Source organism: Hyperolius riggenbachi, chromosome 1, assembly GCF_040937935.1.
Source record: "Hyperolius riggenbachi isolate aHypRig1 chromosome 1, aHypRig1.pri, whole genome shotgun sequence".
NCBI lineage: Eukaryota > Metazoa > Chordata > Amphibia > Anura > Hyperoliidae > Hyperolius > Hyperolius riggenbachi.
In genome coordinates this window covers 637,104,934-637,125,979 of record NC_090646.1, presented here as the reverse complement: position 1 = coordinate 637,125,979, position 21,046 = coordinate 637,104,934, and the positions used below count along the sequence as shown (strand labels likewise).

The window sequence follows — 21,046 nt, the reverse complement described above, 5'->3', positions numbered from 1 at the left end:
TTAGGCCCCTCCCATGGAGGATTGACTTCTTTGCAGTGGGAGGGACGAGTACTTAATAGGTTGCATGCAAGCTGTTAATGGAAACCAACATCCTCCTCTAGTGGTAGACAGGTCATGTGTATGCTCGGTGTGTATTCGACCCCACAAGTGGGGCTTGCACTCTTTTGCAGGTAGGCACTAGTCTGTTTTTAAGTAGCGCTGCTCATTTCCTTGCTATGTACTAATGTAATTCGTTTTTGGTCAGCTGCTCCCACTTAACAGCCATGCTTTTGGTGTATATGCAGAGCTTCTGTTTGGGTTCAAGGTGCGTTTGTAGTTCCTGGGGGGGCTCAGCGCATCTCTGATGGAGGCCATTCGGAGGCGGCCTGGTGTTGCGCTGATCCACCTTTTGCGCAATTTTCAAAGAATAGTAACAGTTCATGCGCAGAACACAATTAAAGAGAACCCAAGGTGGTTTTGTGGGGTGCAGATGGGACACAGAGGTATGTTCTCTGCCTCATAACATGCCTCTGTGTCCCCACACCGCCACTCTCTGACCCCTCACCGCCAAGCTATAGCCCCCTGAAATTAGCGACAATATTTGTCGATATCTTGGAGGTAAACACAGGAAAAGGGGTTCCCTGTTCAAAGCGCTTACCACGGGCGTTCCTGCAGGGTTTCCAGAGCTGCCATTGGGTAGTTCTCTTTCCCTGGCCACACCTCCTGCCGCTCCCCCGCCTCCCTGCACGTTGTGAGAGAACCAATCTCTCTTTGCAACGTCGTGAAGTTAAGTGAAAGCAGGAGCAGCGGTTTTGGAGGCTACCTGTTCCGCTCAACCCCCCAGACCAGGTAGCCTTTTTTTTTTTTTTTTAATTTCATGATCCCACCTCGGGCTCTCTTTGAGGAGGCACGTGAATAGAGCAGACAGGGCTAGAAGTTTAAGGTAGAGATGACCTGAACAGTGGCCGGCGAGCAGTATTATGTGAACATCGGCTGTTCGCAATCCTGGTGAACAGTGAACATTTGGCGTGTTCGATTCGCCCCCTATACATCATCATTGAGCTAAACTGAGTCCTTACCTCACAGTCAGTCAAAAAAAAAGGCAGCTAATCAGCTAGCACCCCTTCCTGGACCCCCCACCCCCCATCAAAAAGCAGTTGTGGTGGCCATATTGCTGGCTGCTGACTGTTAGTTAGAGATGGCCCGAACGGTTCGCCGGCGAACGGTTCCAGGCGAACTTTGGGTGGTTCGCGTTCGCCGGTGGAGGCGAACTTTTGCGGAAGTTCGATGGCCCCATAATGCTCCATTAGGGTCAACTTTAACCCTCTACATCACAGTCAGCAGGCAAATTGTAGCCAATCAGGCTACACTCAGTCCTGGAGCCACTCCCCCCCTTATATTAGGCAGGCTCCTCCGGGCCATTACACTCACTCGTGTGCCAGCAGTAATTAGTGAAGGGACAGCTGCATCAGACTCTCTCATAGGGAAAGATTAGTTAGGCTCTTGGCTTGTTAGCTTGCTCCTGGCTGATTGTTATTGCTAAAATAGCACCCTTCACCGTCAACAGCTCTTTTGAGAGCTAATGTTCTCCTGATGTGTTTTTTTTTTTTTTTTGTGTTGCTCACTGACACTGACATTATACAGCCCTATCTGTTGCAGCTGGACCTTGGAAATTGTTATTACTGTGCCAGCCAGGCCCTGCCTAACTATCTATACTGGGACACCTACCTATGCCTACTTAACTACTGGGGCACCTACTTACCTATACAGGGACACCTACCTACCTATACTAGGGGACCTACCTATGCCTACCTACCTATACTGGGACTCCTACCTATGCCTACCTACCTATACTGAGACTCCTACCTATGCCTAGCTAACTACTGGGACACCTACCTATGCCTACCTACCTATACTGGGTCTCCTACCTATGCCTAGTTAACTACTGAGGCACCTACCCATGCCTATCTACCTATACTGGGACACCTACCTATGCCTACCTACCTATACTGGGGCACCTACCTATGCCTACCTACCTATACTGGGACTCCTAGCTATGCCTAGCTAACTACTGGGGCACCTACCTATGCCTGCCTACTTATACTTGGAATGCTACCTATGCCTATCTACCTATACTGGGACTCCTACCCCCAAAAAAAGCACTTTAGGCTTGCAAATTAGCATTCAATGTGATTTCTGCCCTTAAAACGCTGCTTTGCGTCAAATCCAGATTTTTCCCCGGGACTTTTGGTGTCTATCCCACTCCGCCACCTGGGGTACAGGTGTTAGACCTCTTAAAACATGTTTTCCATCACTTTTTTGGCCAGCATAAGTGTTTCTAGTTTTCAAAGTTCGCCCCCCCATTGCAGTCTATTGTGGTTCGCGAACCGAACCTTCCGCGGAAGTTCGCGAATGGGGTTCACGAACAGAAAATCGGAGGTTCGTGACATCTCTACTGTTAGTGAGAGCTGGGTCAGACTTGCTGCACATAGGTAGGGAAAGTATCAGCTAGGCCTGTGTTCTTGTTCCTCCCTTGCTGTGAAAGCACCCCAAACAGCCCTTCGGAGGGCTAGCACATCGGTCTCCTGTGTTTTTTTTTAGTGTGACACTCCACAGCTCACTGACACCCAGAGCTGTGCATGATATGATTTCTGCCCATTAGGGTTTAAAACCCGACTTTGCATCAACTTCATAATTTTTGGTGAGACTTTTGGCATGGATCCCCCTATCCAGGTGTTAGATCCCTTGAAAAACGTTTTCATCACTTTTGTGGCCAGAAACAGTCTTTGTAAGTTTTAAAATTTGCCTGCCCATTGTCTAGGCGGTTCGCCAGATTCGCCTGTTTGCGAACATTTTGCGGGAGTTCGAGTTCGCCGTTCGCGAACAGAAATAACATCCGCCAAGCAACCAGTATCTTCCTCTGTGCATATGTATATCTATAAAAAAAAGCAGAGTTAGTACCTGCTAACGATGTTTTCAACAATCCTTCAGGGCAAAGGTGAGACGTTGTTCCTCCCAGGAACAGGAACAGACAGCACTTCCCCTATAAAAAAGTCACATGGTTAGTCCACCCTCAGTGCGTTTAGCCAAGTACCCGACAGGTGAACATTCCACTAACCCATAACCGTGCAACTATCAGACACAGACAATTAACACCCGGGTGGGATCGTTGCCCTGAAGGATTGTTGAAAACATCGTTAGCAGGTACTAACTCTGCTTTTTCCCCACAATCCTTCAGGGCAAAGGTGAGACGATTAACAAGTAATACAACCTCAGGGTGGGACCACTGCTTGGAGAACCTTTCTACCAAACGCTTGGTCGTGTGCAGACATTGCATCAATTCGGTAAGGACGGATGAACGTAGAAAAGCTTGACCACGTTGCTGCCTTACATATTTGCTCAGGCGAAGCCCCTGCATTATTAGCCCAAGAAGCTGCCCTAGCTCTAGTAGAATGCGCTTTAAATGAGGCAGGAGCCTCACTTCCCATAACTCTGTAAGCTTCTATAATAGCTAACCTAATCCAACTAGCTATAGTAGATTTAGAAGCTCTCTGACCTACAGTTTTCCCTGAAAATAAAACAAAGAATCTGTATTCCTGACATCTGCAGTTCTGTTCAAATATTCCAGAACACATCTTCTAACATCTAATGAGTGAAAAATCCTCTCTTTTCCACACTTTGGATTCACACAGAAAGTAGGCAACATAATATCATGCGACCTGTGAAACCTAGACATAACCTTCGGACAAAACTCTGGATATGCCTGTAACCCTAATGTATCCTGAAAGTAAGGACTTTTCATAGACAAAGCTTGTAGCTCACTGACCCTTCTGGCTGTAGTGATGACTACTAAAAAATACTGTTTTTAATGTAAGATATCTAAAAGAACTGTCCTTAAGAGGCTCTAAGGAACCTTTGGACAGTCCCTTTAAAACCCCTGATAATCTCAAGGAGAAACATATGGTTTATAAACTGGCAGTTTCCTAGAAAAAGCCTTCAGAAACCTCACTATCAAAAGGAGAGGAAGACAAGGGGATAACTGAAAAAGCAGATAAAGCAGCAATCTGCACTTTAAGCGTACTTACAGAAACATTTTTATCCCAACCCTCCTGAAGAAAATCCAGGACTGCTGGAACTGACAGGCTATCAAACTTAAAGCCGGACAGCCGAAGATGGAAAGTTTTCCAGCATTTCAAGTAAATCTTCCTAGTAACTTCTTTACGGATACCAATCAATGTAGAGTCTGCCTTGTCAGATACTCCCAATTTTTGAGTAAGGATCCAGACTGACAGATTCAATCTGCCTGGATGTGGATGCCACAGGTTCCCTTGCAGCAGCAGATCTGGCCTGCAAGGAAGTCTCCAAGGGTCCCCTAAGGTGCAATCAAAATCATCAGATTTTGACAACCTCTTATTGATAACTGCAGGAATCAAATTGAGAGGAGGAAATGCATACCGAAGTGGAAAGTTCCACTCCTGAATGAATGCAGTCACCCCCAGATATATGCTTTTTTGGATTGAGGGAGAAGAAACTCTGAATCTGGGCATGATCTTCTGTTGTGAACAGATCGATTGACTGTGTTCCCCATCGTTTTGTGATGTCTGGGAACACCTCTCTCTGTTTAGAGACCACTCTGATGACAGAATCCTGCTTCTGCTCAGTTTGTCTGCCTCTATATTGAGTTTTTCCCTCGAGACGAACAGCTCTCAAGGATAACACATTCTTTCCTGCCCAGGACAAGATCTCCTCCACTTCTTCTTGCAACAACAGGGATCTCATGCCTCCCTGTTTGCTGACAAAACGCTACTGCCGTAACATTGTCAGAGTGGATCAGAACATTGGACTGTGACAGTATCGATCGCGCCTGAAATAAGGCCCGCTTTACTTAATTCCCTCCAGTTGGATGACCTCAGACTCCAGTTCTGTCCACTTCCCTTGAAAGGCTCTGTGAGCTATACGAGCTCTCCAGCCCCAAGCGCTTGCATCCGTAGTAATTACCTTGTCTACAGGCTCCTTCCAAAGCCTTCCTTTCACAAGGTTGGATTCCTCCAACCACCACTGCAGAGACAACACCACAGTTTGAGGAATTGTGACTTTGAAATCTTATGTTTATGGACGACCGTCCCAATTTCCTAGAAGGAAACTCTGCAACTTCCTGATGTGCGCCAGTGCCCAGGGTACTGCCACCATTGTGGATGACATCAATCCCAGCACAGACAAAATCATCCTTAGGGAAACCTTGTCTTCCCTCTGTAATGATTTCACTGCCAAATTTATCTTTAGGATATTTTCCGGAGGAAAGAAAATCCTCTGTTTTAATGAATGCACTAGCATGCCTAGAAAAGGCGTTTTCTGACTTGGAATCAAAGAGTACTTCTCTAGGTTGATAATCCAACCTAGGGATCGGAGATGTTCTGATACCAGATTTAAATGGTTTGTCAGTTGATCTGCTGAACTTCCGAGAATAAGCAAGTCGTCTAAACACGGAATGATTAAAATCGACTGCTCTCTTAACGGAATCAATGCTTCTCCCAGCATCTTTGTGAACACTCTTGGGGCAGAAGTGATCCCAAACGAAAGGCAAACAAACTGGTAGTGTTCTACCCTCCTATTTTCTCCAACTGCAAATTTTAGGAATTTTTGCGATTTTTGGTGAATGCCAATATGCATCTCTTAGATCGAGAGATGCCATAAAGGCCCCTGGAAACAGTAGCTCCCTTACTGAAAAAATGGATTCCATCCGAACTTTTTCTGTCTCATAACAGGTTAAGTCTTTTTAGGTTCAGAATCAGGCGAAACTTGCCCGACGACATTTTACTACAAAAATAGTGAAACAGAAGCTTTGCTTTTGTTCCTTTACTGGCACAGGATACAGACTAACCAGCAAGCTCATGGTGACCCAGAACTCAGAGTGTGTAAGAGGCTACAATGGTCCTAAAAGCCCTCTTACTAAAATGCTAAGAAAAGCAAAAAAGTTTGCTTTCTTAAAACAGAAAGAATTTGCAATAATTCAGGTTGGAGTGAGCTTGAGATGTCTCCCAGTGCATCACTGCTGACTATATGCAAATTAACCATTGTTACCCTTAGCAGCTACACACCGCTGGAATGCAATGATGTGTCAGCTTGTTAATTTGTACAGAGCCCTAATAATCCAACATGCATACAGACTGTTTCGGATTGTTTGATCCGGCACAGGATAAAATACATTCTGTTTTAGCATGTTTTGCAATATACTCAAAATTTCTGGAAACAGAGTGGGATCTCCTGGGGCCTTTGAGACCACAAATCTTGACGATGGATGGAGCGCAAACAATTTGGTAACCAAACTTTATTGTTCGGCAAATAAACGGGCTTTTTGCCCCTTTTGCCCACCTGAGAGAGAAGCATCTTAGCCTCCCCCCACCGCCTTACACGAGTCATTGGGATTTTGACTGGGTTTTCGGAGCTTTATATTTAAAGCCCCTTTTCCCGGACTTGTCAGAAGTCCACTTTCTGCCTTTTCTCTGATCTTTGGAGGCATCTCTTTGATCACACAAAAAAACTTTAGTTGCAACAGCTTTTTTCTTTTTAGGAAAAATTTTTTTCTTTTTGTTCGATGTACTTTCCAAAGCTGATCATTAATTTCAGCAGTGGGTGTAAACCTAATTGCCTCAGCCGAGGAATCATCTAAATATGCAGCAGATTTAATGAGAATCGCAATAGAATTCAACAAATACTCAACAGGTGCCAGTATATTAGCTCTGAGCTGATTAATCCACAGCTCCAAAGCTATGACCACACATGTAGAGGCAACAGCCAGCCTAAACATAGCCACACTAGCCTTCAAAGACCTCTTCAAATAAGCATCCACTTTTTTATCCAGTGGATCCTTTAGCTTTGTATAATTGATCATGAATAGACAAATTAGCTACCACATCCTTACTCAACTCCAAAAGAGTAATTAATGGCAGCAATCAACGCCTCCGTATCCTCAATACGGAATTTAAACTTTGGAACAGACTCAGATTTTATTTCTCTAATGTCTGAATCCTCAGAACTAGCTGCAAACTCAGCCTGACTAACATCAACCTCAGTCACAGATACTCCAGATACAGCAACCTGAGAAGTAGATGGATTAGCATTCAATAATGAAGACTTAATTGATTCCAATGAAGCATTAATCTCCTCTCTAAAGGATCTCAATGTATTCTGAACAGAGTGACCCGGCTCCTCCCTCATAACCCTCTCTATGCACAACTGACAGAGTCTTTGCATAGGGCAACATTAGCTTAACATTGCACAAAGGGCATCTCTTATAATTAGGAGGGAGCCTATGCTTATCTGCAGCAGCAGCCTCAGCAGATTTAGCAGCGGCCTCAGTTTTGGCCTGCAAACAAACAAAACCAACAAGGCATTTAACTCTGTACAGCTTTAGCACCTTTAGCCCAGAAAGAGAAGCCATTATCTCACCTTCTGGGCGGCCTGGTTGCTCTCAATCCTCTCAGCGTCTGACATGTCTCCAAACTTTCATGTCCAGCGCAGGACCAAACTCCCTCTGAGCAACAGTGCAAACAGGCCTGCGCAGCCTCCCTTTTAAAACATATCCGGCCTGCCACAATTGGATGAGGGGCGGACCGGAGGTTCAGAAGGAGTAATGAACCAGCTCTACAATTTGCTACATTCGGCATACCCGCCGGAAATTACGCATCCGGACGCGGCCAAGCGTCCTAATGGCCGCAATGCGCTCCACGCTGCACATGGCCGCTGGCTTACCTCCGTCCTGCTCCTCTGCCGCAAGGCCGCCAAGGGGAACCCACGCCTTCCACACTTGCTCTCCCTGGCAGCGGGAGAGAAAGGTAGGCAAACCCCAGTAAAGATCCAGCCTGGGGCGCATGGCCAGACTGCCTCAGTACCACAGTCTCAGCCACCCAGAAGGATCCACCTGCAGCCCAGCACACAGGCTTCACCCAGAGGGGAGATGCCGACCTGCCTGGACGCAGGAACAAACAGCACTGAGGGTGGACTAACCATGTGACTTTTTTATAGGGGAAGTGCTGTCTGTTCCTGTTCCTGGGAGGAACAACGTCTCACCTTTGCCCTGAAGGATTGTGGGGAAAATTAAGCTTTTAGCCTATTGGCTTTTAGCCTATTGTTTTTTTGTCTGCCAGTAGTAAAGATGATGACTAGCAAGCCCATTGTGGATCAAACAACATGAACAAATTACATGGCGAATATCAATAATTTCTTGATCTCTCATCTATTTTTGTAACTTTTCACTTTGCAATGTATTGATTTTTTTTCCCCCCTCTTCAAGTTCCTCTTTACAGTACACCTGAAGTGGTAGCAAAAAAACCAAACATATACCGGTATATATATATATATATATATATATATATATATATATATATATATATATATGAGAGAAGTTAATCCTTGAAAAGGTGACTGTATGTGTAAATAAAACAAGCCCCTCCCCCTCACGAGCAGGTGTTGTGGTCACACTATTCTGTGCAGAGGGAGTTTTGTCAGCTGCACTGTTATGGAGGTATGGTGAGCACACTTGCTATATGACCCCCAGCAAACGAGGCACCTTACACGAGGGTCACTACGGGGGGAAGGACGCCCATCAGAATTGTGCTGGACGGCTCCATGATTTGCAGTTACACCCAGTATCGTAGCAATAGGGGGTGCAGAGGTTGTGACCACACTGGGGCCTCCGGACCAGAGAGACCCACTAGGGACCATCCTTCATCCATATTATTAGCTTTTCATTGGTGCTTTGCTGATAATGAACACCTTTATATCTGTATTAAATAGTGGGTATCCCTAGCAAGCTATGTTTTTACCCTGATTACTCCTCCTGGACACTGCAGCTGTCCTTGGTGGGTTTTGGGGCTCCATATCAGAAGAGTGTTTGGGACTCCTTGTAAAACTCGCACCGGGGCCCCAAGCTCCTTAGTTACGCCACTGGTTACACCCTGGTTACCTTTAACTTATAAGTATATTTCGCAGTGCTGATCAATAAACAGGGACACAGATGGCGTTATACACAAGAAGAAAAAACCTATGACACTAGAGGATGAGAAGCGTACATTTAAAAAACATGAGTTAAAATGGGTGCAGTTTGTGCAATTAGTAGAATATCAGTAAATGTACCCATATTCTGCTATCCACTTTTACTGTTAGTAGAATATCGGTATATTTACCAATATTCTTCTATGACTTAACCCTTACCAAACTATCACATGAGCACTCCCCCATGTATGCCTATCCCTTACATCCCCCACCTATGCCTAACCCTATCCCCCCCCCACCTACGCCTACCCCTAACCGCCACCTACGCCTAATCCTCCTACTCCGGCCTTACCCTCCCTGAACTATGCCTAACCCTAACACACCTACCTATGCCCATCACTAACCCAGAGTTCCCCTGTAGCCGCTAAATTTAAAGCAGGAGTTCCGCTATGGTACAATACTCCTGCATCCACCATAGCCATTAACTACCCCGTGCTCAAATTATATCTGCAATTTACACAGCAGCCTATTGTGGCGCCTAAATTATTGTGAACGGGCGAGAGGACCTGCCCAACTAGGCTTACAATGTATTAGGTTTGGAGGTGTGAGTAGTTATCTAGGGCAACACAAGAGCCTAGTGCGTTCCTAGGCATTTTTAACACCCCCCACACACACACACCCTAGACACTATACTTGCACTGCAACACATTTTTTTCACCATTTTCCCTAAACACCTGTTTCAGCAAACCCTTTTCTGTGCTATGTACAGTGACATAACTACAAACTATAGAGGCCTATATAGTACAACTCACTGACAGGGCTCCCAAAAAAGGCACACTTTGGTAATGAAACCCTTCATTTCTCTCCCCAGACTCTGTATCTCTGAATGCCCAGTGATTTCCCCAAACTTTGCTCATTCAACACCCCCTCTCTGGGCTCCACCAATTTCTAAAAACAAGTGTCTGGCAGTCTCCAAACGGATGAGCACAGGCAAATGAAAAGGATAATAAACACACTAAGGGTCACTCAAATGATTGTCTTTTATTGAGGTAAGCCACATAGTACATTTTAGACGGCTTTTAGAGTTTTTACACTTTTTTGTTGGGGGGGGGGGTCTCCTCCCTTCCGCTACATTTTCTCCCCACACTAGAGGAGTCTTTTATTTATTGGAGAGCAACCATATGTACCTTCGGAAGTTACCTCAATCCCGAGTGGAGACACGTCTTGTACTGTGGTTTCTTGGCTTGACACCCAATTTCTTATCTTTCTTTTACATATCTTGTCCATGCAGCACTTTTACTACACTATATTGGTGCACCTGGTTGTCTCCTGCTCCTCACCCATTAGGTATTCCATTAGCCATACACTCACAGCAGAGATGGGTCATCCACAAGGCAAACCTTGGCAGTTGTCTAGAGCAGGTAGAGAGTCTAGGGGCCAAGTGGATGCTAGCCCACACCAAATCTTACTAAAGAGCCAGGTGACCATCAGTGGTTGACAAAAACATCTATCTTGCCTAGGGCCCCATTCAGGGCCGGATTTACTGTAAGGCATTGTAGGCACATGCCTACAGGCGCCTAATGATGGAAAGGCGGGCGGCTCACTCGCCTCCTTTTGTGCCTCCCTCCTTCCTTCCCTATGCAGAGTCCTGAGCAGAGTGTAAATGAGAGGACTCACCCAGCTCTCAGCATTCCACTGATGGGACCTCCCTTCAGTCAGGGGGGCACCCCTAGCTACTTAATATTGAGGGTACTTCTGACTACCTAATACTAAGGTGCACCTGTAGCTACCTATGATGAGAAGGGAGGGAGAAGTGACAGCGTGGCGGTTCGGTGGGAGTTTATAGGTTCATGGAGGGTGAAATCTAAGGTGCCAGAACATCTGTGCCTATAAGGTCCTGTGATGTAGATCCGGGGCTGGCCCCATTTCATCTTAATCCTTTTCTGACTCACAGGGATAGTTCCATCAGTTACAGGAAGATTCAATGTAAATTGAAATTCCCTCTTCCCCCAAAGATGACTTATAATCTTCATGGCCAATATCATTAATGTCTTCCATAAACGTTGGTTTCCATTACTTTGTGAATCGCTAGTCTGCTTGTCGTTAATGTAACATAAGTTAATGAATACTGAAACTGAAAGATTGACATGATGGTTAGGAAAATGGCTTCTTAAAGGGGAACTGAAGTAAGAGGTATACGGAGGCTGCCATATTTATTTCCTTTTAATCAATACCAGTTTCCTGGCAGCCCTGCTGGTCTATTTCTCTGCAGTAGTATCTGAATAACCCCAGAAACAAGCATGCAGCTAGTCTTGTCAGATCTGACTTTAAAGTCTGAAACACCTGATCTGCTGCATGCTTGTTCAGGGGCTATGGCTAATAGTATTAGAGGCAGAGGATCAGCAGGGCTGCCAGGCAACTGGTATTGCTTAAAAGGAAATAAACATGGCAGCCTCCATATACCTCTCTCTGCAGTTCCCCTTTAAAGCAGACCCAAACAAAATTTTTTTTTTAATTCAAAATATTTAGTTGCACCACTCTGACACATACAAAGATAAATAAACACTCCTTCAAGCCTATGAGCATTTTCAGTGCATGCTTTTCACCCTTCTCTTTTTATAACTAGGGTTATACAGGTGGCAGCCATTACTTCTGAGCATAGTAGGAGGTTTTAGATCATGGGTGTGTTTGTCATCAGCTATCCTCCCTCACAGGGGCGTCTATGTGAAATCTCACACAAGCTGAGATCACCTCCCCTGTGACATCATCAGTAGCAGCCTGTGTTTTGTTTTTCATCTCCTCCACCAGTCTGCCGAATTCTGTCCCAGCAATATGAGGGAGGGGTTCCTCCAATACATGTAAAATATTTTATATTTGTCATCATGCAGCTGAAAAAAAGGCTGCTATTTATTATTATAATTTAGAAAATAGATTTTATTTCTGAAATCTTGTATTTTTAATTTGGGTCCACTTTAAAGAAAGAAAATAGACATGTCAACGCCTGAGCTCCTCTCTTATTTAAAGGTGTTTTTAGCTCAGATGTATCTTTTTATTTATTGCTTTTTATCACCTTCCTAAACTTCACGATGACAATCCACCAGAACAGGATCAAAATGATGAATTAAAAAAAATATCGTAATATCCCACCAGAACTACGTCACAGTATTCCAAGAGCACTATATCATGATGTTCCATTGGAACTATGTTATGATATTCCATCAGAAGTCTATCATGATATCCCACCAGAATTACATCACAATATTCCACCAGCACTGTGTTATGATGTTCCATCAGAACTATGTTATGATATTTCATCAGAACTACATCATGATATTCCACCAGCAGTGTATCATGATGTTACATCAGAACTATGTTATGATACTCCACTAGAAGTCTATCATGATATCCCACCAGAACTACGTCACAATCTTCCACCAGCACTGTATCATGATATTCCATCAGAACTATGGTATTATATTCCGGCAGAAGTAAATCATGATATTCCATTAGAACTATGTTGTGATATTCCACCAAAACCATATTATAATATTCCATCAGAACTATGCTATATGATATTCAATCAGCACTGTACAATGATATGCCATCAGAACTATGTTATGATATTCCGTCTGAAGTATGTTATGATATTCCATCAGATCTATGTTATGATATTCCATCGGAAGTACTGTATGTTATGATATTCCATCAGAAATACGGTATGTTATGATATTCCGTCTGAAGTATGGTATGAAAATTCCATCAGAACTGTGTTATGATATTCCGTCGGAAGTACTATATGTTAGGATATTCCATCAGAACTACGTCATTATGTTCCACCAGCACTGTACCATTATATTCCATCAGAACTATGTCATGATATTCCACCAGCACTGTACCATGATATTCTGTCACAAGTATGTTATGATATTGCGTCAGAAGTATGTTATGATATTCCGTCAGAAGTATGTTATGATATTCCGTCAGAACTACGTCATGATGTTCCACCAGCACTGTACCATGATATTCCTTCAGAACTACGTCACAATGTTCCACCAGCCACGGTATCATCATGTTCCATCAGAGCTATGTTATGATATTCCGTCAGAACTATGTTATGATATTCCATCAGAAGTATATCATGATATTCTACCAAAACCATTTTATAATATTCAATCAGAACTATATCAGAATATTTTACGAGAACTGTATCATGATTCATGATATTCCATGAAGACTATGATATTATATTCCGTCAGAACTATGTTGTGATATTCCATCAGCACTGTATTATGATGTTCCATCAGAACTGTATTATGATGTTCCATCAGAACTGTATCAGAATATTTTACCAAAATTATGTTATGATATTCCATCAGGATTATGTTATGATATTCCATAAGAAGTATATAATGATATTCCACCAATAAAAGTTAAATAATATTCAGTCGGCACTGTATTGTGATATGATGTCAAAACTACAGTATGTTATGATATTCCATCAGAAGTATATCATGATATTCCAACACAACAATGTTATATGATATTCAGTCAGCTCTGTATCATGATGATATGACATCAGGACTATGTTATAATATTCCACCAAAACTATATTATTAAATTCCATCAGAACTATATCATGATATTCCACAAAACCATGTTATGATATTCAATCAGAACTATATCAGAATATTTCACCAGAACTGTATCATGATTTTCCACCAAGACTACGATATTATATTCCATCAAAACTATATCATGATATTCCATCAGAACTAGGTATGTTATTATACTGTATTCCATAAGGCTATGATAAGATATTCCATCAGAACTATGTTATATTCCATTAGGACTACGTTATGATATTCCATCAGGACTATGTTATGATATTCCATCAGGACTATGTTATTATGATATTGAATCAAAACAATATTATGACATTCCTTCAGGACTAGATCATGTTGTTCCACCAGAATGTTATCATAATACGCCACCTGAACTATATTGCAGTATTTCTCTAAAAATTTATGAACACATTTCATCATTAGAACTATATCATGATAGTCTAATACTAGCAACTCATTCGACCAGGACTATGTCTTGGCATTTCAACAGCCTTCTTTCATGACATTTATTTGGAACTGTATATCATGACTTTTAACCAGAGCAGTACTATATTATGAGCTTCCTCCAGATTTAATATTCAACTATAATTATATTACATTTCCCTGGAACAATATCATGACATTCCACTAGAACTATATTATGACACAGCACGTATTCACTATTTCTTACAGAATGATATGAGTCTTGCTTGGGAACATGTCTTACCTTTCTTGCTGTCCTTTGTGGTGGTCGTGTCAGAGCTATTTTGCCTTTTGATCCTTTTCTCTTCTTCTGGTGGATACCTCTCATTTACATCCACGGCCTCTGCTTCATTTCCAGCATTTTTGGTGGCATCTTTAGCCCCAGCTTTAAATTTCTTCTTCACCATTTTGCTCTCTGTGCTCCTCTCACAGAAGTTCGTTGAGCCCATAAGCCAAAGAGAGCAGCTGGCTCCCTTAGTCTGGTCTAGGTCAACACTCTGAGCTCTTAGTAGCTCAGCCCCTCTAATTGTGTCAGGGTCTTCGCACACTTGTGACAGCTCCCGGGAATTTGGAATGTAATCTTTGTCATGCAGTGAATGTGTTTTTTCTATTTCAGTTGGATTATTAAGCATGTCAGCTTTGGTTTTCTCAAGGCTTAGTATTTCACTATTCTCATTGCAAGGACTCATGGGCTTTTTATCAACACCTCCGTGGTTATTTTCCACAACAATAATTGCTTCATGATTCATTTCACTAAGTGAAGAACTATGGTTGTTTAAAGAAGAAGCCTCAACGGCTTTTTTCTTGTTGTGTATGTCGTCCTTCTCTTGCTGGTCTGATGCATTTCGTTTCATTTGTTTTCCACTGATGGTTTGGCTAGAGTTAGTCCTTAGGTTGTCATCAGCAGAAGGACTGTTTTCAACCACCAAGCTTTTGTATTCCTCTATAGGTTCCAAAGCTATGTTTGAATTATTTAAGACATTGGGCATTTCTGGTGTGTTGTCCGTTGTGGTGTTCTCTCCTGGTGGTTGGTCAACATCTAATTGTATTGCACCATTATTAGTGGCTTTGGTGATGTCATTGGTAACATCACCAGCTTGGCAGTTTGGAGAGAAAGTTTCAAGATCATGGTGACCTTTTTCACAATCTCCAGTTGTACTAGTCTTGTTCTCACCAACATCTAGTCCACAAGGTTCATAAGAAGATATTCCACCTAACGGTGAACCGTTGTCCACCGCCTGGAAAGTAACATCCACAATTTGAGATTCACTTTCAACATTATTCTGTTCACTGTCCACATTTTGTAATCCACAGTCCACAACTTCAGACACATGATCCAGAATTTCTAACCCATGCTCCGTAATATCTGTATCTATGGAACAAACAGGCAACTCCAACATTGACAACTCCTTCTCAATAACAGTATCATGATTCTTGATAGATTCCTGCTGCTTCTCCAAGAAATGAATGTCATCTTGATTTTCAAACTCTGGTGGCCTTTTGGCAGAGTCTTCCAACTCCTGAGAGTCTTCACTCAACTCTTCTTCTGGTTTCTCAGTGACTTCATTTGACTGAACAGTGCCCTCTTGAGGGCAAAGATTTTCCTTCAGGAACTGTATAAGCTGTGAAGGAGAGAGGGAAAACAATCTTTTTTAAGTTTGTAAAACTAAAGAAATAGGATCATTGAGCCCAGTCTGAATGTTGTGTTTTTTAATAATCAATCAATTTTTTATTGAAATAAGAAAAGACAAATACAGTAGCAAATTATATAAAACATAGGTACTATTAGAATAGCAAGCAGGATGAATACAGTTATCTTCACAATGAACGCAAGTTATACAGGGGAAAGGTTCTCAAGCCATAGTGACATAGTTCACCCTGTAGATCCAATAGGCTCGCTAATCCATGTATAATGACGAACATAAAATAAGATTTATAATATGGCAGGACTTCCATATTAGGAAAAAACATACAAAAACAAACAACACAGACTTATAACCGACCAAATAGTTAAGTCACTAACACAAACCAACAGATATTAAAATATAGTGAACACATCCCAAACCATCCAAGCTAATCAAAAGGTATTCCATAAACAACAAAAAAATTATGAAGGCTTACGATTACGTGATTGGAGCCACAATGTCATATCCCAGTCCTCCCATGGATCCCACAGCTCGCCATGTGCCTCGATATTATCATGGCTTCTGGCCGTTAGATCTTCCAATCTCCTAACATCATTAATCTTATCTATTAATATTGTTTTACTAGGAATCGTTGTGGATTTCCAAAATTGGGCAATTAACCTCTTTGCTGCAGATAATATATGTAACATAAGCTTCCACCGTTTACGAGGGAGATTCTTAACAGGAAGGCCTAGAAGTGCGTTAAGCGGATGCAGGTCTATATGGGATTCAAAAACTTCTGAAATGAGTAATGAAACAGTCTCCCAAAAAGGTTTAATTAGAGGACAGTCCCAGAAGATATGCATCAGCGAACCCACCTTGTCCTTACACCTCCAACAAGTTGGTGAGGTATTTGGGAACCAACGGTGTAATTTGTCTGGAGTCCTGTACCAGAGCAAAAGAATTTTATAATGGTTTTCTTTGTGGATTGAGCATTGCGTGGATTTAGCGATAGACTGCCAGATCTTGGACCACATTGGAGCTGTAATATCCATAGAGAGGGCCCGGGACCAATATTCCATGTACCTGTGGGAAGGTAAAGTGTCTGCTGGAAAAGCACAGAGAATTTTATAAATAGAGGAAATTAAGTGTGTCTGCGTCGGGCCATTATTGCATAGACTTTCAAACGGGGTAGGTGAGGAGGTAAAGTCTGAATTTCCTAAGGATTTAGCATAATGTTTGATTTGATGAAAATTGAAGCGTAGGGCAGGAGTTAAATTGACCCGTTGGGAGAGCTGGTCTGCAGAAACAAATGTTTTTGAAATGGGATCTAGAAGATGCCTAAGTTGAAAGATATTGCCATCTGACCAACCCTTAACTACTAAAGATGATGAGCTATTAGGGATCAATGGATTAAAAATTACATTAACTAAGGACGAGGGGTTAGTAGTAAGGGGAAACTTTGATGAGCAGTAATGCCAAATATTCTTGGTAAAATGCATGGTACGGAGGAGAGGGTTGACCGTGTCAGGGAGTCTTGATGACCAAAGGAGGGAACACGGATGAACAGGGGCTAACCAAAGTTTTTCAATTTGCATCCATTTAGAAAATGCGTGCAATTGGGTCCAAGAAATCACATGTCTCAAGTGGGCAGCTAAATAGTATTTTGTGATATCAGGAACGCCCAGACCTCCGTGTTCTCTCCTGGTCAGCATAACCGAGCGTGGGATCCTAGAGGATTTGTTTAACCAAATATAATGGAGGATATCTTTTTGCAGGGCCGTTAAGGTCGTAAAAGGCACTTTTACCGGTAGAGTTTCGAAAAGATATAGTAGTTTCGGTAGTATAGACATGGATATGCTACAAATTCTACCGAGTAGGGATAATTTGAGGGGGGACCAGGTTTTCAATAAGCGCCTCACTTCTGCTAACAACGGGATATAATTAACCGAATAGAGGCTGTCGTAGGTAGAGGTGAGATGTATACCCAAATATTTAATTGAAGATGGGCACCAGCGATATGGAAAGGAAGCTTTTATAATGGAGGCCATTTCTAGAGAAATATTAATCGGGAGTGCCTCTGTCTTAGAGGAATTAACTTTGTATCCAGAGAGGGCACCAAATTCGACTAGAATCCTATGGAGACAGGGAAGAGTAGTCAGGGGGTTAGTCAGAGTAAGTAAGATGTCGTCTGCAAATAACGATAATTTAAATTGTTTAGAACCCACACAAATTCCCATGACGTCTGGAGATTCCCGAATAGCTGAGGCCAGTGGCTCAATGCATAGGACAAATAGAAGGGGCGATAAAGGACAGCCCTGTCTAGTCCCGTTTATTATTTGAAAGGGATCAGAGGCGACCGAGGGCAGTTTGATTTGGGCCGTAGGGGCTGAGTATAAAAGGGAGAGAGCTGTTGCAAAAGAACCCGAAAAACCCAAATGCTTCAGAAGGGAGAACATGTAAGGCCAACTCAGCCTGTCAAAGGCCTTTTCTGCATCTAAACTAAGCAGCAAGGCTGGTGTCTTAGTATGGTTCACAGAATCAATGAGAGAAATTGTTCGCCTAGTATTATCCCCCGCTTGTCGAAAGTATGTAAAACCTACTTGATCTTTATCGATCAAATCTGGAAGGATACTAGCGAGCCTAGTCGCCAGAATTTTGGTAAACACCTTGTAATCGGTATTAAGGAGAGCTATGGGACGATAACTACCGCAAGCCGTCTCGTCTTTACCTGATTTCAGAATAACACTGATGAAGGAGTGACCAAAATACTGCGGACAATCTAAACCGTTCATCAGGTTGTTAAAAAGTCTGACCATATACGGGGCCAGGATGTCTTGGAAGGTCTTATAGTAAACATTGGGAAGCCCGTCTGGGCCTGGTGCCTTATGTAGAGGTATTGCTTTAATGGCCTCTAACAACTCCGCCAAGGTTATAGGAGCATTCAGAAGATCTTGATCTCCCTTCTGAAGCTTAGGCAGTCTGCAACGAGATAGAAACTGATCCAGTTTATTGGCATCAAATGCAGGATGTCTACCCCTGTCTAGACAGGAGTAAAGATCCTTATAAAATTTACTAAACTCGTCAGCAATATGTTGGGGATCATAGAGAGTTTTACCACCAGGTGTTACAATTTTATCCGGTATAGGTGCAGAAGTATGCCCTCTCAGCATTTTGGCCATAGGAGTAAGAGGTTTATTTGCTTTTTCATAATAATATTGTCTGGACCATAATAGGGATTTATTTGCCTGAGCTAGCTGTATGTCTTTCAATTCATTTCTCATTTCCAATAGCCGCTTCAGCAAGTGTAACGAAGGGGTTTGGGCATATTCCAATTCCACTCTGCGTATACCCGAGGTCAGTGCCGCGCTCCGCAAAAGCCTTTGTTTTTTCTTATTAGATCCCAGAGCGATGCACTGACCTCTAATGTAAGCCTTATGAGCCTCCCACAGGATGGATAGCTTATCCACCGAACCCTCGTTTAACTCAAAGAATTCCCGCAGTGAGGATTGCAGCTCCAATTTAGTGTCTTCATTGAGCAGAAGAGATTCATTAAGTCGCCAATGAAATGTTTTCTTCTTGAGTAAAGAAGTGGTAATTTGAAGCGAAATAGGGGCATGATCGGACCACGTAATGTCATGGATTTCTGCCGTAATCATACATCTAAGAATAGGAGCAGAGACCAAAAAATGGTCTATTCTAGTATGGGTTTGATGTACCGGCGAGTAGAAAGTGAATCTCTTTTGGTTTGACAGTGCAATCCTGACTGCGTCTAGGAGATGGTATGACCTAATCAGTTTGCGGAACGACTTGGCTAGATTAATAGTGGCTGCTGAAGGTGCTAATTTATTGGGTGATAGCCAATCAAGGCCTGGGGAATGAATAACATTAAAGTCTCCACCAACAATGACAGCAGCACAGTCCATGTCCTGCCAGAAAGCTAGTACCTTTGAAATAAAGGCCACCTGTCGCTCATTAGGAGCATAGAGATTAATAAGCACAAAGGTTAAGTCTCCCATTTTACATTTTAAGATAATATAGCGACCTTTAGGATCTAATTTAGTGGATAACACTTCAATATTCATGTCCCGTTTAAACAATATGGCTACTCCTCCCTTACCTGTGGGGCAGCTCGCTGTATAGTGGACAGGGAAATGTTTACTGGCAAAGGTGAAGGAGCCACCTCGCTTAAAGTGAGTCTCCTGAACAAGGATTATATCTGCCTCTGACTCACGGAATTGCTTAAGAGCTAAAACCCGCTTCTTGTTAGAGTTCAGCCCTTTCACATTATATGATACAAGTTTCACCATGGTGTATGTAATAGGTGATCACATTCAGAAATGTCAGCAGAAAAACCAGGTGTGCATGAATAGCATTGGCGGAATGAGATGGTACAACATAGCATTAGAATTTTAAACGTTTGGTCAGTCAAAGAAACATAAAAATAAGAACAGTAATTACTCAACAGATAGATCAAGAACATAGAAATTTGGATAGGAAAATAAGAACTTTGCATGACCTGAGATAGCCATGACAGTATGAAAAACAAAAAAAACCACTCTGATTGTAGTCTAAACCAGGGCAAGGGGTGGCGAAGCCAACAACCCATAGGTGGAGGTGTGACTGGCAATGGGTGGAGGTGCCCAACTCCCGCCCATGGCAAACAGTGCGTAGGACGGGCTCCAGTAATCACAAAAACTGCGTAGATGAAAACATTACTTCAAGTGTCCATAGCAAGATGGCGAGGAGAGGAGCGCCTGGACACTCTAGCCATTTTGGGGGGAAGAGCCGACCAGTCTTTCTGAGGAGATCTGGCATGTTTCTGAGACATCGGCGATTTGTAATCCTTCGGGAGGGAGGGGAGACCCAACTTATCCAAGAACTTGTCAGCTTCTGAAATGTCTCTCATAAAATGCTGCACACCATCTTTGCGAACCTGCAATTTGAACGGGAAGCCCCATCGATATGGAATTTTATGTGCTTGCAGAATAGACGTCACCGGCTGTAGAGAACGACGCTTCTCAAGGGTGGAGACAGCTATGTCATTGAATACCTGAATTTGGGCCCCTTTAAAGTCCAGATGCGGAAAATTCCTTGCCGCCTTCGCCAGTGATTCCTTGCTGTCATAGTAGTGAAAACGTACCACAACATCTCTAGGTTTAACTCCTTGCTGAGGCTTAGGTGCAAGAGATCTATGGGCTCTGTCCAACCTCCAATCTGCATCTGGGATAGATGGCACCAATTGCTTAAAAAATTCCAGAAGATACTTAGGGAGATCTGCATCCAAAATAGTTTCAGGGATACCTTTAAATCGCAGGTTTTGACGTCTGTCCCTATTCTCTTGATCCTCCTGCTGCATTTTCA

The 21,046-nt window shown here is 42.7% G+C and overlaps 2 protein-coding genes across 4 annotated transcripts in view; one reads left to right on the top strand and one right to left on the bottom strand.

Moving 5' to 3' along the window:
• Nucleotides 1-21,046, top strand: part of MALT1 (MALT1 paracaspase) — a 368,173-nt gene that overhangs the window by 34,834 nt on the left and 312,293 nt on the right. The window lies entirely within an intron of this gene.
• ALPK2 (alpha kinase 2) overlaps nt 1-21,046 on the bottom strand; it is a 221,810-nt gene that overhangs the window by 97,847 nt on the left and 102,917 nt on the right. For 2 of the 3 annotated variants that reach the window (XM_068251267.1, XM_068251268.1), the window contains one exon: nt 14,302-15,679. In XM_068251267.1, coding sequence (XP_068107368.1) covers nt 14,302-15,679 — 1,378 coding nt within the window. Of the gene's footprint in view, nt 1-14,301; nt 15,680-16,560; nt 20,720-21,046 lie in introns of those variants that run through there. The other variant, XM_068251266.1, reaches the window with a different exon arrangement.